This window comes from Echinops telfairi, unplaced genomic scaffold, assembly GCF_000313985.2.
Source record: "Echinops telfairi isolate 266 unplaced genomic scaffold, ASM31398v2 ScPeMD7_18;HRSCAF=68, whole genome shotgun sequence".
Classification (NCBI taxonomy): Eukaryota; Metazoa; Chordata; class Mammalia; order Afrosoricida; family Tenrecidae; genus Echinops; species Echinops telfairi.
The window spans coordinates 75,579,573-75,596,652 of record NW_022103915.1 but is presented as its reverse complement, the minus strand read 5'-3'; the positions used below and the strand labels follow the sequence as shown (position 1 = coordinate 75,596,652).

At 36.6% G+C, this 17,080-nt stretch overlaps 1 protein-coding gene across 1 annotated transcript in view; it reads right to left on the bottom strand.

Annotated features, from left to right (window-relative positions):
* The window catches only part of HEATR5A (HEAT repeat containing 5A), a 151,049-nt gene that overhangs the window by 97,791 nt on the left and 36,178 nt on the right, over window positions 1-17,080 (bottom strand). Inside the window, exons 4-11 of the mRNA XM_045287650.1 lie at window positions 16,713-16,862; window positions 15,849-16,023; window positions 12,903-13,063; window positions 11,432-11,687; window positions 10,249-10,404; window positions 8,343-8,593; window positions 5,299-5,410; window positions 2,641-2,793 (exon numbers count right to left, since the gene is read on the bottom strand). Coding sequence (XP_045143585.1) covers window positions 2,641-2,793; window positions 5,299-5,410; window positions 8,343-8,593; window positions 10,249-10,404; window positions 11,432-11,687; window positions 12,903-13,063; window positions 15,849-16,023; window positions 16,713-16,862 — 1,414 coding nt within the window. The remainder of the gene's footprint in view (window positions 1-2,640; window positions 2,794-5,298; window positions 5,411-8,342; window positions 8,594-10,248; window positions 10,405-11,431; window positions 11,688-12,902; window positions 13,064-15,848; window positions 16,024-16,712; window positions 16,863-17,080) is intronic.

Below are 17,080 nucleotides of genomic sequence, written 5' to 3'. Positions count from 1 at the left end.
AAACAAAACACAAGAAAGAAAAGCTTGTAGTTAGTTCAAGGACTGTTTGTTGGCCTTTAGGAGTGTTTTCTGGTCAAGTCTGATGGGGTGCCAAGCCCTGGCTTCCAAAGTCTATTTTTTGTATTCCATGGGGACTTCTTTGCTCTGTTCCCCTTGCTGTTCTGTTACACGCCCTTAAGTGTTTTGCCTCAGTGTGGTGGGGTCAGATCATGCGCAATTCCGACAGTGTCTCCAGTGTTGTCCCCTGTAGGGCTATGGGTCAGTGACGGATGTTGTGTCTCATAGTGGGGCGGGCCATATGGTCTTCTCTGAGCAGGAATATCATCGTCAAGGCTTGGTGGGCCAGGATGTGCTCCACTCTCTCTTCCTCCCCTTTCATTTGCCCCCGTGTGCTCTGATCAGACATGTCCCTCTGCCTGAGCTGCAGCTTCAGTGATGTCCTCTGAAATACATTCTTCTGGGGGGCCACCAAGAATTTTAAGGGATTCCTACCCCTCTTGACTTCAAATTTGCATGCTGTTGCTGTTAAGCGCCATCGAGTTGGTTTTAATTCATAGTAACCTTATGTCCAGCAGAATGAAGCATTGCCCAATCCTGAGTCATCATCATAATTTTTGCGTGAGTTCTTTATTACAGCCACTGTGTCAAATCATCTTGTTGAGGATCTTCCTGTTTTACAAACCCTCTCCTTTACCAAGCACAGTAGAATATTATTTTTAATGATTTACATTCTACTAACTTTATTATAAGACTCAATGAAAACTAATGCCATAATTCAAAGCCATTAACTTTTCAATTTTATCTGTTGTCCAGTTTTGGCATACATATGAGGCAAATTAAAAGACCATGGCTTGGTTGAGGCATTCCTTGATTCTCAAAATAACATCCCATAACACTTTCAGGAGGACTTTAGAATAAATTTGACCAATGCAATAATAATTTCATTTACTGACTTCTGCTTCTGTGGATGTTGATTGTGGATCCAAATAAAATTAAACATCTCTGGGAATTTCAAGATTGTTTCCATTTATCTTATTGCTGCTTAATTGGTCTTCTGAGAAACTTTGTTTTATGTTGAGTTGTAATTCATACTGAAGGCAATAGTCTTTGATCTTGATCAAAAACAGTGTTTCAAGTCCTTTTCATTTTCAGCAAAAATGCTTGCATTGTATGCATACTGCAGAGCATTATGAGTCTTCCTCCAATCCTGATGCTTTATTCTTCTTCATCTTGTTCAGTTCTGAGATGTTTTTGCTTAGTATACAGATTGAATAAATAGGACAAAACAATACAACCTCGATACACACCTTTCCTGATTTTAAACCATGCAGCATCCCTCACACTGTATGTACAACTGCATCTTGGTCCATGGTCATGTTATCCATAGTTGGTTATGGTCCACACACTCAAATGCTTTTGTACAATTAACAAAGCAGGCAATCACCTTTCTGGTATTCTGCTGAGTCAAGATCCACCCCTCACATCAGCAATGAAATCTTATTCTATGTCCCCTTCTGAATCTAGCTTTAATTTCTGACAGTTCCCTGACAACATATTGCTGAAAATGTTTTTGAATTATCTTCAACAAAATTTTATTTGGGTATAATATTAATAATATGTGGGTTGCTTTCTAGATACAAAGTTCTTTCTTATACATATGAGTGTCACTGGTTTTGTTTTTCTAGAAAACAGCCTACTACGAGATGGTCTCTAAATACAGGTAAAATATTCTCAAGTTATTACTTTGGCTTTCATGACCTGTTTTAATTCTTGTTAGCTTCTAATTGAACTTTTAGATGAGCAAACGGTATCCTGTTTTAGATTGGGCCTTTGGCCATTTTCTGAAAATACTGTTTTACCATTGTCTCTTTCCACAGAATAGTCAACTTGATACATGTGTAGTTCATCTGGTGAGGTCCTCCTTCCTTATTTTTTTCAGTATCTCTGCTGAAAACCTGTTCACCCTGGGGAAACCTCTTCAAATTGGTAATACCCATAACATAGCTTCCAACATAACAGCAACATGCGAAGACATCACAGTTGTGTTAGTCCAAGTAGACTAGAGAAACAAGTTCACAGACATGCGTTTGCTTACAAGAAAGAGCTTTATATACAAGAGCAACTGAGTATTGAGACATTCCAGCCTAGTCCAGATCAAGTCCATAAGTCTGATATTAGCCCATATGTCCGATACCAATCTATAAATTCCTCTTCAGATTCACGCAACACATGCAATGACACTGAATGCAGGAAGGTCACAGGCTCATGGGTGAAAAGTCTTGTGGATCCAGTGGCAGGGGAAGCATCTCAGAGCTAGCAGGGGTCTCCCCATGGCTCCTTCAGCTCCAGGGCTCTAGCATAGCTCCATGTGTCTTCTCAACAGGGAGTGCATCTGTGTCCCACCTCGAGTCAGCTATTTATCTCCTTAGTGTCTCTCAATGAGGTCATCAAGCTGCAACCCGATTCATAGGCTAAATTCTACCCCTTCATCTTAAGTCTCAAATTGACAACATATTATGTAACTACCACAACAGTGCAACAAATTTACAAGTGGTAGAGAGAAAACAGATGAGTATGTGTAAAGACAAAGGATGAGGAAAAGCCAAAGGAAAGGAGAGAAAAAGACAAAATTCAACTCACCACATAGTGCACCCGCTCGGCCTTCCAATGTTACCTGCCACGTAAATAAATCTCCTCTGTTCTTCTCTGTTTCTAGATCTTTAGGAGATACAGGGAAAACACATTTCCACAGCAGCAGAACCCGAGCAAGGTGATGACTGACAACTGCAGGGCCTGTAATTTAGTAAATATGTTAAGTGTGAAAGAACCAAAGTGGTTATTCTTGAAATCTTATCATTAAGTCGTACTTGTCTCTTGCACATAAGAAACAAATGAGGTTGTCAACCCCTATAAAGATTCAGTGTTGAAAACACCAAGGACCAATTCTACTCTGTCCTATAGGGCTGCTAAAACTTAAAATTGATCCAATGACAGTGGGGTTGGTCTTTGTCTCTTAAACATTCTCATCCACTATTATAATCCATTCTATTTTTCTTACATTGCAGTTACAAAACATTCTACTATTGAGTGATTTATTACGTGAAGGCACTGTAATTCTGAAAGAAAGGAGTATTAACAGAAGTTTGGGGCTCCAGTGTCACTTCTTCCACTATTGCTGTGACCCCTGTGAACCTGTTTCTTTTATCTAATACTAAAGAAAATACCACCTGTATACACTGCTGACTCAAAGGGTTTATAAATTCCCTATGTCAGACTGTATTTTAAAATGCTTTGAAAAACTGTAATGTACCACATAAATGCAAGGTAATATTACTAAAGTAACAAACACTTTCACCACCTATCTTGTCAGTTTGTCATGCTATGGTGGCTTGTGTGTTGCTTTGATGCTGGAAGATTTGTCACTGGTATTTCAAATGCCAGCAGGGTCACTCAAAGTGAACAGATTTCAGCAGAGCTTCCTAAGTACAGGAAACAAGAAGGAACAGGATGTCCACTTCGGAGGAAGTAGCCACTGAAGAAACCTTATATATAGCTTTGAAACATTATCAGATACAGAAGGTCTAATGAATGGAAGAACATTGTTGAAAATAGTGCCGTAGGACAGGCCTCTTGGGAAAGAAAGTACTCGAAATGAGACTGAGAAGGAGCTGCTTTCTCAAAATAAAGTCAACCAGAAAATCATATTTTGCTTTGATGTTACTATGTTGGGAATAACACAATCAAGAGGAATGGTTTGTCACTCATTGTCAAAAGAACAATCAGAATCAATCATGAGGTAGAATGCTGTCTGTAATAGGATATCTATCTATCTACTTTCATAGAAATACAATCAATACAAAAACTATTCAATTTTATGCACCAACCACAAAAGTTAGTGATGAAGAAATTAGAGAATTCTATCAACAACTCCAGTCAGAAACTGGTCAAACATGCAATATAAGATGCACTTAGAGTTATTGTCGCTTGAAATGCAAAAATTGTAAACAAAGACGGAGGAAGGGTACATGGAAAATATGGTCTTGGTGATAAAAATGAAGCTGGAGATTGCATGATAGAATTTTACAAGAACAATGACTTGTTCATAGCAAATACCTTTGTTCAACAACACAAAAGGAAGCCATACACATGGACTTCTCCAGATAGAATACACAAAAATCAAACTGAGAACATCTGCAAAAAGAGATGATGCAGAAGTTCAATATCAGCAGATAATGCCAGGTCGGGGCTGACTGTGGAACAGACCATCAATTACTTGTATGTAAGTTCAGGTTGAAGCTGAAGAAAATTGAAACAAGTCTATTAAGTGCCAAAATAAGACCTTAAGACTATCCCATCTGAATTTCTAGAATATCTCAAGAAGAGACTTGCTGCATTTAATACTAATGAAAGAAGACCTGATTAGCTGTGAGAGGTCATCAAGAACATCATTCATGAGGAAAGTAAAAGGTCACTAAAAACAAAGGAAAGAAAGAAAAGATCAAAGTGGATATCAGAAGAGACTATGAAACTTGCAATTAACAGTAAATTAGGTGAGGCAAATGGAAGAAATTATGAAGTCAAAGGACTGTATAGAAAACTTCAAAGGGCAGCTGGAGAAGCACAGTAAAATGTTATACTGAAATGTTTAAGACCTGGAGCTAGAAATACAAAAAAAGGAAGAACATGCTGAACTTACACTGAACTAACTCAAGGAAAAAAAGTCAAGCCTCGAGATGCCATTCTGAAAGAGTCTATGGGCAAAATATTGAATGATGCAGAAAGCATCAAAAGAAGATGGTGATGGGAATGCAAAAGAAACAGAGTCACTGGAATGCAAAAAATATACGAACTCACTATACCAAAAAGAACTAGTTGACATTCTGCCATTTCAGGAAATAGCATATAAGCGCCAACCAATGGTGCTGAAGGAAGAAGTCCAAGCTGCACTGAAAGCATAAGTTTTTAGAAACAAGGCTGCAGGAATTGATGGAATACAAACTCTAAGCCAGGACATTTGGAAGACAGATACTTAGCCAACAGACTAGAAGAGATCCACATTTGTACCCATTCCAAAGAAAGATGATCCAAAAGAATGCTCAAACAAAAGAACATCATTGATATCACATGCACGTACAATTTTACTTAAGATCATTAAAACAATGTTTGCAGCAATACATTGACAGAGACATGCCAGAGATTCAGGCTGTAGTCATTAGAGGACATGGAACCATGGATACCATTGCTGATGTCAGACGGATCTTGGCTCAAAGCGGACACTGGACCTTCCAGAAGACTTACCTAATGTCATCAGAGATGCAATCAACAGCCATCCAGCTTGTGTGCGTTGTGCTGAAAGGCGGCTATTCTGAGCAGCAGAACACAGCAAGTCCTCTGCTAATGTCATAATAATCTGTTCATGATTAAAAGAACAAGGTTGTTTATCTTAACAAGTATGTCATTTATAGGCTACTAGATAAATTAGTAATTATCTCTTGCTACATTAACTCTTACATATGATAAATGTTAAGTGATGAACCACTATCATTCAGAAAAGTAAAAAGAAAAAAAAAATTCAAGATTTACTATTAGTTTATTAGGTCATCGCTTGCCACCCCACCCCACTCCCCAACAAAAAACAAAACAAAATGCAACCCCATTGCAGTAAGTAGGTGCTAAGCTACAGCAACCTTATGGAGGGTGCCAGAGGCTCTACACGTTCACAGTGCAGAGAGCCTCGTCTTTCTCCACAAGCAGAGAACGCGTTTAAACCACTGACCTGGCAGTTGGCAATCCAATGCTTACCCCACAGCACCATTAGGGTCCGCAGGTAGTACCCAACAACCCTATTAATCTTTGTAGAGTATGTACAACAAACTTGTAAGATTGTTCAACTATAGCTATACAGAGTTTGATTTTACTTTTACATATTGCTAGAAAAAAATTCCTTACAGGAATACTCTCTCTCTTTAAAAAATTCTATACACCTGAGTGCCTTTAATAGGAGAACTGGTGGTGTAGCACTGAGCTGCTAACTTTAAGGTCAGCAGTTCGAAATCACCAACTGCTCCTCGGGAGTTGGATGGGGTTTTCTAATCCTGTAAAGAATTAGTCTCAGAAATTCATGGGAGCATTTCTACCCTGTCTTATAGAGCCACTATAAAGTCAGCATCAACTGGATGACACTGAGTTTGGTTTTTCAAGTTTAAAGTGACTTTAATATCTAAATGACTGAAAATTGTCTTTCCAAAGGCAATATATTAATGGAGTTAAAAGCAATAAAATAGTCTCACGTTAAGAGTATCACAACAGAATAGGATACACTAAAAAGTTCTATCTTTCAAGTTATGAGATTAGCAGTAATAAAATAATGGGAACAAAAAGCATATGCTTCACATTCAATATAATATACACTTTTATTACAAAGACCAGGAGGCTGCTAGAGTGTAATTTTCTTTCCCGCTCTCCTTTTCCTTTTATATAAAACTTTTTACCTTTGATAATGATGAATGACATTTTACTCTACCTGTGTGTTATTAACTCAATATTATTAAGTACCAGTATGTTAACAATTATGTAAGTACAGTACATTAACCATTATATATAAGTAGCAGTGTGTTAATAATTAACTAAGTGTGTGATTTACTATTTGATACGTTATCCTCAGTTGGAATTTTGAAACATTTATCCACACATGTAAGAGTGGCATTTATTCAACAAGTTTTTAAAGCCCCCTAATATAGTTCTATTAGATTAATGGTAACTTTCAAGTATAATTTAAGTGATAAAGGCTTTTGGAATTGCGAATGATACTTTGCTTTGTTATTTCTTAAGAGGAGGGCTCCCTCACTGCCATCAAGTTGTTGCTGACAATAGTGACCCTATGTGTTTCCAAGACTATAACTCTTCACAGGGGTAGAAAGCCCTGTCTTTCTCCCTCAGAGCCACTAATGGTTTTGAAATACTGACTTTTCAGTTAGCAACCCAACAAGTAACCACTGCACAATTAACCAAATCAACTTGCTACTAATTTAGGTCCACTTGTACTATTAACCAAAAGGTCAGCAGCTTAAACCCAGCAGCCACTCCTTGGGAGAAAGATGAGGTTTTCTGTTCTGTTGGAGATTTATAAAGCCTTGGAATTGGCTTGTATTGAATCGACTGACTCAAGGGCAGTGGGTTTTGGCAGTCTAGATCGATGGATGGTATGCAAAAACAATGAAGACAAAACAAATCAAACAGCTGAAAACTGGGCAAGCAGATAATCTCCCAGAAAGAAAATTGAAATACAATATAACTGATAGGAATAGTATCTGTTTTAATTTGATCCTTTAATATGAACTCAGTACTCTTTGATGACTTCCATGCTCTCAACATGACTCAGGCTTATATTGTGTATTTTCCACCACTGACCTGGAACCAGTCATTCCTTCATAAAGTTTTGATTCTTTTTGTTGAAGTGGTATTTATAGATATCTACGTATTAGCTCCTGGATATTGAGATATCATTGGTTTTTTTTAGGTCTCCTCACTGGATATGGTTAGGATGTAAGTATTTTTGAAATTATAAGTTTACAATGACATTTCTAATTCAAATTTAACAGACAATTCTGTTTCACAATTCTACTTAACTTTCTTGATTCTATAGCTGTAGCTTTTTTCTTAAAATATCAGGTTCCTCACAACACTGATAAAACTATTTATCTACTTGCTTAAGGAGCCCTGGTGGTATATTGGCTAGGTTGGGCTGCTAAAGGCGAGGTCAGCAGTTTGAAACCACCAGCTGCTTCTAAGGAGAAAGCCAGGGCTTTCTACTCCTGTAAAGAGTTAGTCTCAGAAACTCACTGGGGTTGTCCTACCCTGGTTCTACACGGTTGCTGTGAATCGGCATCAACTTAATGTCAGTAAGGTTTTTTGTTTTGTTTACATAAAGTAAATAAATACATTTATAATTACAAGGTAATTTCAAAATAGCACCACCAATACCTCTAACTATAAGCTCACTGAATGCAGTTCAAGATTTCTTTTGCAACCCAACTTGTATGCATATAGTAGGGCTAGACATAAAGCAAAATAACATCTTCATGTTCGGATTGCTAAAATGGAGCTATTTATAATAAATGAACGTGGGGAAAGCACTCTATTAAATGTGTAGGATGCAAATAACTATCCCTTTGCTTTTCACAGCAATGATATTGGTAATATTTAACACTTATAGAGAAGTACAACTGGGTCCTCAAATATTTGCTCTGTAAGGCTGTCACTAAGCAGTACATAAAAAGGTTATAACGTTTTTACGAAGAACTTGAAATATCATTATTCTGTATGGAGAATGAAATCATTACTTTGCCCTTTCTGTGAGGAATTCCCAGGGGACAATGTCTCACTGCTCCCAACAAAGCTGCCACAGCAAAACTAAAGCCAGTCACTGCTTCAGGAGAAGACTTGAGCACAGTAAGTCGTTCAAGACAACGGTCTAAGAGTGGGGACAGGTACGAAGGTAAGGCCACAGCAATGCAGTGCAAACACCAAGCAGCTGCAAGTCGAACGGATATGCTAGGATGAATAATAACTGCAATGACACTCTCAAGAAGACCTGGAAGGAAGAATAAACAAAATTTATCATATAGGTACACAGATAAAACCCAACCATGAAATAGTCACATATAGATATGAAATATATTTTCACACAGTCAAATGTTTATAATTCTTTATACCCAAGAATCACTTCTCATTTATCTAATGGAAACTAGCTTAAATTAACTCAAGAAAAAAAGCCAAAACTTTTATTTCCTAAAATGAACCAATATTCTATTTACTTTATCTTGAGATGATTACTAATCCAGTCTAGGAATTAAAAATTATCAATAAATAGCAAAAAAATCTAAGAAAGAATGTCACATTTTTCTATATCTACTATTTATTCCTCCCTTCAAATATACTTAATCTACATATTTAGTTCAAGCACTATCTACTGTACTGAGTTTACCTGAAAACAAACTATTAAATAAAACTGGGGCTTTGCTAAGTCCTCAAAAGGCTATGCATACGCACTAAGAAAATAGCACAGTACTTTTATTAGTAAGAAAACAGTCTATCTTTGCTATAATTCAACAAACATTTTCTTCAAAATGTATCACACAGGTTTATGTGACAATTTAAGAATGCTATTTAAATAATACTTATCCCAGGATTAAACAGAGCAAAAACACAATAGCTTATGGGTGAATTTTATGGTATATGAATTAAGTATCACTAAACAATTGAGTGTAAAGAAAATAGAAATTCTCACAACTGGACCAGTAGGTAGCTCGTGGTAAATGAAGGAAAGACTGAAGTTGCCAAGGATATCATCTTGCGTGGATTGACCATCAAAGCTCATGGAAACAAGTCAAGCTATCAAACAATGTATTGCACTGAGTACATCTACTGCACAAGACCTTTTTAAAGTGTTGAAAAGCAAGGATGTCACTTTGGTATCTTCAGTCACCTCATGTGATATGAAAACTGAACAATGACTAAGGAAGACTGAGGAAGAACTGATGCATTTGCAGTATGGTACTGGTGAAGAATGTTGAAAGTAACATGGACTGCCAACAGAACAAATTCCTATGTCTTGGAAGTACAACCAGAATGCTCTTAGAGGCTTGGTGAGACTTTGTCTCAAGTACTTTGGTCATGTTGTCAGGAGAGGCCGATCCCTGGAAAAGGACATCATGTTTGGTAAAATGGAGAGACAATGAAAAAGAGAAGACCTTTAAGGAGCTGAATTGACACAGTGGTTGCAGTAAAGGCTTAAACATAACAATTGTGAGAATGGTGCAGTATTTTGGTTTGTTTTACATCGGTTGCTATGAGTTGGAACTGACTTGAGGCACCTAACAACAAAAAAGCTGTTATAAAAATGACAAAATAATCTTTAAGGACATAAAGAATGCAAAGATCTTTCAAGAGCTGAATTACTTGCATCATATAGAAATTCATGTTCTCATTGCAGGTTTATTTCTCTGTATGTGTTTCCATACTATCTTAAATACTCACAGAAAAGAGAGAACATATTTAGAGAACTGGTAATTAAGAAAGCAAAAAAGACTCAAATATATATATATATTATAACCTTTACATGTATTTCATAAAATATCCCTAAATAATCTATAGAATAAGTGACGTATATCACAGACATCTTTCTTGGAAATATTGTCTAGATTAAAAGTATGAAAAAGGTATTCAAACCAACCACAATAGCCATACCTGCACTTGCATCTTGCAGCAAAGGTGCAGCTGTGGTGCTGAGACTATGGATAAGATTTCCCAGTTCTTGTAAAGCACATATCAGCATATGCTGGCTGGCTGCTACATCTGCAGATCCAAGCCGGGTTTCCAAATTACCATCACTCATTACAGTATCTGGTTGAAGTGCAAGAATTAAATATACAATCAATATTTTATTAAAATACATTGCTAAGTATTAGAAGAAAAACATAAATGTGAAATTTAAAACAGCCACTTAATTACTAAGAAACTCTTGAAGCTGTAACTAAAATGTGGTTTAACTAAATACTGAAGGAGGAATTACTTACTCTGCACTGATGTACAGGAGTCCTGGGTGGCAAATAGGGTTAACAGGCTTTCTAGTAATAGAATGGTAGGCAGTTCAAGTCCACTTAGACATGCCTTGCATGAAATCTGGCGATCTACTGAAAAATTAGCTACTAAAAGCCCTATGAAGCACTATTCCACACTTGCACATACAGGGTTGCCACAAATCAGAATCAACTTGACTGTAACTGATTTTAATCTGATGTCATTCAAGCAACCTTGATTTAGATCCCTTATTACTCTTCTAGCAAGTGGCAATGAAAGCACAATCAAGGGAAATCAAAAAGGACTTTAATGATATACAAGATAAACAAAATGTACTAGTAGACCAACGGTTCTCAACCTGTGGGTCGTGACCCCTTTGGGGGTCGAACAACCCTTTCACAGGGGTTGCCCGTTTCATAACAGTAGCAAAATCGGTCATGAAGTAGCAATGAAAATAATTTTATGGTTGGGGGGTCACCACAACACGAGGAGCTGTATTAAAGGGTCACAGCATTAGGAAGGTTGAGAACCACTGTAGTAGAGGAACTTAACAGTTAGTATAGGAACTGAGATGGACTAATTTTGTCAAAAATGTTTCATATTAACTTCTATAAGAGGTAGATAATAATTCTGAGGGACTGTTATAACTAGTCTTAAAATGTAAGGTGGTTTTTATATGATCATTGTTATCAAGTTAGATCATTTATGTTTTACTCATTCATTTCTTTTTATTGAAACTACTAACTTCTTTTACAAAAGAAAGTTTTTATATTAACATAGTAATATATAAACGTGGGCTTCTACTGGGACAATTCCTTCAGTACTGGGAAAACAAACAGTATATTCCTACCTACGATTTTCTTTTGTTTCCAGATGGCCTGGCAAATATCCTTAGCAGCAGCAATTTGAGCCTTTTCTCCGAGAAGGCCTCCTATAGTAGCTCTAAGGACGAATGAAACACAGCGGCGACAGCAGACAGCATCAACCTGGGCTTGGGTAGCTTTAGAGTGTGATTGTGACACAAGGTTTAGTATATGAGAAAGGAAGGTGGCAAAGTTCCTCTCTAGCCAAGCTCCTCCAAGTGTTGAAACAAATACAATATAAGCCTAAAGAAAAAAAATAAGAAAATTTAATTTCAAAAAAATATATAATAATTTCAGTTATATATTAGTATTTTCCCTTCCATATAAGGAGGCTTCAAAGAGTATTGTGAAAAAAATTTCAGTATCCTTTCATTCAATTTTCCCCTGAACTTTCTGAAGCCCTATCATGTAACTCATTAAAGCCCAAATTGAAACACACAGGTCTTTCACATGCTATTTGATTCATGCTGCTTCCATTTTATTTTGGTCAGGCTGAGAGAAATTTCAGGATGGCCAACACAGTCAGCTAAATATGTAAAGCACATCTGGGACCTGGGTAAACAAAAGTTTCAAGTCATTTAAATTCTGAATAAGAAAAGAAAAATCAAAGAGATGAACAGATTATAAGAATCAACTATGCTCCAATACTCTAACATGATGGGAACAGACGTTCTGGAAACCTGGAAGAGGTGTTTATATAGTGATGACTCATTGCTCTCTATTTTCAGTGAATATCAATAGTTTGTCTAACTCCAAATATATAAAAATAAGTAGTTTTCTTATGCAATCAGTTTCTTAGCAGCCCATAATCTAACAATCATATTGTTACATATTACATTTTCATGAAGTCTAATATACAGTATAATACAATGACAGGTGAATTTTTACAAATATAAGTTTGCTCTGAATCACTGCAGCATTAGGAAAGAAAGATTTTTCTAGGAGAAAAATACAGAGCCCACGGTGCTGTTTTATTCCGTTATTTTTTTCTAAAGGTTATGCTTCTTTAGGACCAATAATTTAGGCACTTAGTAGACTTTATGCTATAATCTTCATTTAGGAGTTGAAACAATATAAAGTGGAAATATTGTCCATGCTAAATAATACATACTTGTTTATTTTACTTTACTCTAGACAGACAAATGATGAAAACCACAAGATACATTAAATGTGAGGCCGAGACAAAGAGAAACAAAAGAAGTATTGCATTTCGAAGGAAACAAAGTAAGTTTCTTCTTAGGAACTTAAAGAGCCTCATCTTTAATTTTCTTTGTGTAGAATAAATGAGGCTCTCTTGTACTCTGGCTTTTAAAAATGTTTGGCTTCACCAGTTCAATTCATGATTATGAGATCTTAACTATGGACTTGTGTGGTGTCACTTCTGACTGCCATCTGAAACTAAAATTTTCATCATGGATCAGTGAGGATTATATTTGGATTCTGATTTGTGATTCCAACCTGAGTAACTCCAACTCGAACATCCCTACTGACTGAACTGGTTCCTTTCAGCATATCTCCACTGGCTCGAAGAAATCCTGAACTCCCACGGAGGAACCCTGTTCCTAATAATTCCAGAACTTCCTCCAGAGATACTTTGCGAATGCTTTGACGTGAGGCTGCTATAACGAAGAACAAAACAAAACTGTGATTCACATTTTACAGTCTAAATTTTAATGCATGAGTTTGATTTGCAGAAAGCCAACATTAATATAAACAAAAATAAAATAAAAATTCAAACAAAATACAAGACAAACACAGCAATGCACAAAATAAAAGAACGGTTCCAAGGTCAAGTTACCAAGGACCCTGAAGTTCCATATCAATGACATCTTAAAGCCTACACATTAATATGGCCCATTGCTTTTTTCCCCCAATGTAGATAAAACAACATGAAAAGGCTAATAGCCTATATACACTTTAAAATAAAGAAAGAAAAATTCCTTCGTGCTACATGAATGAAATCAGTATAGAATGACTTGAAATTATTTCTAAGGCCAAGTCTTGCCATTTTTGCCTCGAAGGAGCATTCTGGCCTTACTTCTTCCAAGACAGATTGGTTTATCCTTTTAGTACTCCATGGTACTTTCAATACTCTTTGCCAGCACAATTCAAGTGCATCTATTCTTCTTCGGTCTTCCTTATTTAGTGTCCAACTGTCACATGCACATGAAGTAACAGAAAACACCATGGCTTGGGTCAACTGTACTTTAGTCCTCAAAGTAACATCCTTGCTTTTCACTATTCAAAAAGTCGTGTTAAAGTGAGTATTTTTATTAGCATGATTGGGACCCAGGTTTTGCATTTCTCATAACCCCCTAGATGATGCCAATGATACTGTTTAAGGATGACTGAGGAGTAAGGTGGTGTGGTGTATGGTGTCATCAAGGAGATTCTAACTCTGCAATGTAGGTAACTTCTTTTTTTTTTTTTTTTTGGTAACTTCTTAATATAGCCCTTCTATAGTTCTCCAATAATGATGTCAATCTTAGCCTCTACACCTGTTCTTATATTCTGTGCAAAAATAAAACCAATTTCTGTTTTCAATTTGTTCCCTTTAGTAGGTAAAATGTCAGCTGCCTGCTTAGTTGAGAAAACAGTAGACTGGGATCATGGAACTGGTTGAGATTAGACCTGACTCACTAAAATCACTAAAGATGCACAGATGTGATCACAGTGTTTTCGACCTAACCTTTTGACATCATAAGGCAAAAAGCACACCTCCATCCATGCTCCAGATGTGGGCAAGATGCCAGCTTTGTCACCTCCTCTTCATGACTAAGCATGTGCAGAAGACTAGTACTGAGTCGCTGATGAACAATCAGATGCCAGTAACTACTCTAAAAGACTGCTGGCCCAGGACTTTGGTATAGTCATCTAAACATGAATCCCAGCATGCTCCATTGCTTGGCTAAGTAAGACCTTTGCTTTGGGATATTTTATGTCTCTGTAAGGGCATTGAACAGCTGTGACTATGTTTGTTCTCTTGCTCTGGATCCTGTTTCTGGCTTGCTTCCACCTAGCCTCTGGTATGGGGAACATGAACCTACTGCCTGACCCAATTCACCAATTTCCCCAGACTTGTAAGTCAACAGTGCAGATTTGGTATGAATGAAGAGGATCCTCCAGACACATGCTACCCTTCTGATTTGGGACTTGTTAGCCTCAATAACCACATGAGTCATTTCCTTAATGGCTCATGAATCTGGTACACTTTTCAGTGAAATGCAGAACTCTGAGATGTGAGGGAATATACTATGGGAGGAGTGGTAGTTGAAATCAGAGATAATGAAGTGGTTTAGCATTTGGAAAATTCAGACATTTGGGACATCTTTAAATTCTACCTCACTGAGACCAGACTTATATTAATCTTTCTAAAATAAGTTATTTTTGCAAAATCAGCAAGTCTATGTACAATATTTGGAGAGCAAATGATAAAATGAGTTTATTATTATTCATCAGCGTTTTTATAGATTGCTGTTGTCATTAAGTTGAATATGACTCACGGTGACTCCATGTGGCCAGAGTAGAATGGCTCCATAAGGTATTTTAGACTATGTCAATTTTCAAAAGCAGATCACCAATTGTCTCTAAAGACACAACTAGGTGAATTCAAATAGCCAATTTGTTAGTAATAAAACCAAATGGACGGCCATTAAGTCCATTCTGACTAATAGCAACTCCATGGGACAGGGCAGAACTGCACCTGTGAGTTTCTGAGACCGTAACTCTTTACAGGAGTAGAGAGCTTCATCTTTCTCCCATGGAGCAGCTGGTGGTTTTGAACTGCTGCCCTTATGGTTAACAGCCCAACAATGTAACCACTACACTACCAGGGTTCCTTGTTAGCTAGTTCTCAGGTGCTAAATCATTTGCAACACCCAGGGACTCCTACATCATAGATTAAACACAAGCAAACTCTCTTATTTTCCAGAATACTCTATTCTTGCTTGTTATCTAGAAGTATACAAATAGGAAATTAAAACAAATACAAAGCAAACTGTCCAAATACAGCAAATTTCAATGATCTGTTTGGATTGATCTACATCACTGCTCCTTTATACTAACCAAAGAAATGCTAAGACAATTATTCACATACGATGCTTAGATTATATTTCTTACTGGCTAACACTGTACAGTTTACTTTTTAAAATGTCACATAACATAATGGGAGACGATACCTGGGTAAAGCACACTACTTTAAGTGCTTTTGTTTTTCCTCTCAAATTTTCACTGAATTGCTAGAGAACAGACTCTTTAAATCTAAAACAATGTTACACATGCTAGTTTATATGATGCTTCTTTGCAAAAGATATAGTGTGTGGCAATCATGCTGCGTATATTTGCTTAAATTAACTAGGGAAAATATATTGAACACATTCTTAAATTAATCACATAAATTTTTACCTGCTCCTGGACTTGTAGAAATTATAGCTTTAGCCAATACTGTGCCCAGTAGTTTTGAAACAGAAATCCGCACATCATAACTGGAACCTTCAAAGGATTTAAAGCACAATGTGGCCACACTGTCTAGATCTGTGCTCCACATAAACACAGCCTCATTCTGAAGTTCAAGGAGACACTACTCAATAGAAAAAATAGGAATAAAAAAACAAATAAAAACATCAGGCTTACAGCTACATAAGCTATAGAAACTACTAAGATCTAACAAAAAATAATATATAAATTCAAAGTATCTAAAAAATGATCCCAGGGACAATGGAATACTTACTCAAAGCCTGTACTTTATAAAGCAAAAAGCCCACAATGGAATGGGTGGCTGAGGAATTATAACATCAATTGGTTATGAAAAGTGAATTAATCTGTTAGGTATGAGCATATGTAAGAATAACCTCAATACAGAATAACTTTATTATACCATCAAAGCAATTAATTGTGCTGAGACCTGATTAAAAAACAAAACAAAACAAACAACCCCCACCACTACCACGTGACACCTTGCATGTGGATCTTTGTTTCTACAATGTAGAAAGGAAGCGTAGTAGAGTGTATTGAGTACTTAAGAGCCCAGACACTTGACTTTCCAACCTCTGAAATGTTGTGACCTACCTGATGAATCCTGGGAATTCACTCATCTCTCTGAGTGCCAATCTTTTTTTGTTAAAATGAGATAGCTAGATCTAATGGTTTGCCAAGGTTGTACCTCTAAGATTACAGAGCCATTACTAATACTTTCTCAAACAAATGAGTAGAAAAAGTGATTTCATTTTATTTATATGAATTTTTAGAAACTTTGGTAATAAAATTTACCTTCGCAGCAGCACAACGAACTGCCATTGATCTGTCGGTTAAGCATGATCGAGCAGCTTTATAAATATCCCGGTGGCAAGGTGTAGCAGCAGCTCCTAGTCCATTTAGTATATGTTGCAGACTTAGCATAATCTCATACCGACCTTGAGACTACAAAGAAGAAAAAAAATGTCTTAGGATTTTAAAACAAAACCCCACTATGAACAGCAGCAAGCACTAAAGTTTATTTCACATACTAGAGAAATATTCAGATTTTTATACATACAAATCAACACAGCTGTATGAATTAAAATTTTTCTTTTTTTTAAATCATTTTATTAGGGGCTCATACAACTCATCACAATCCATACATACATCAATTGTGTAAG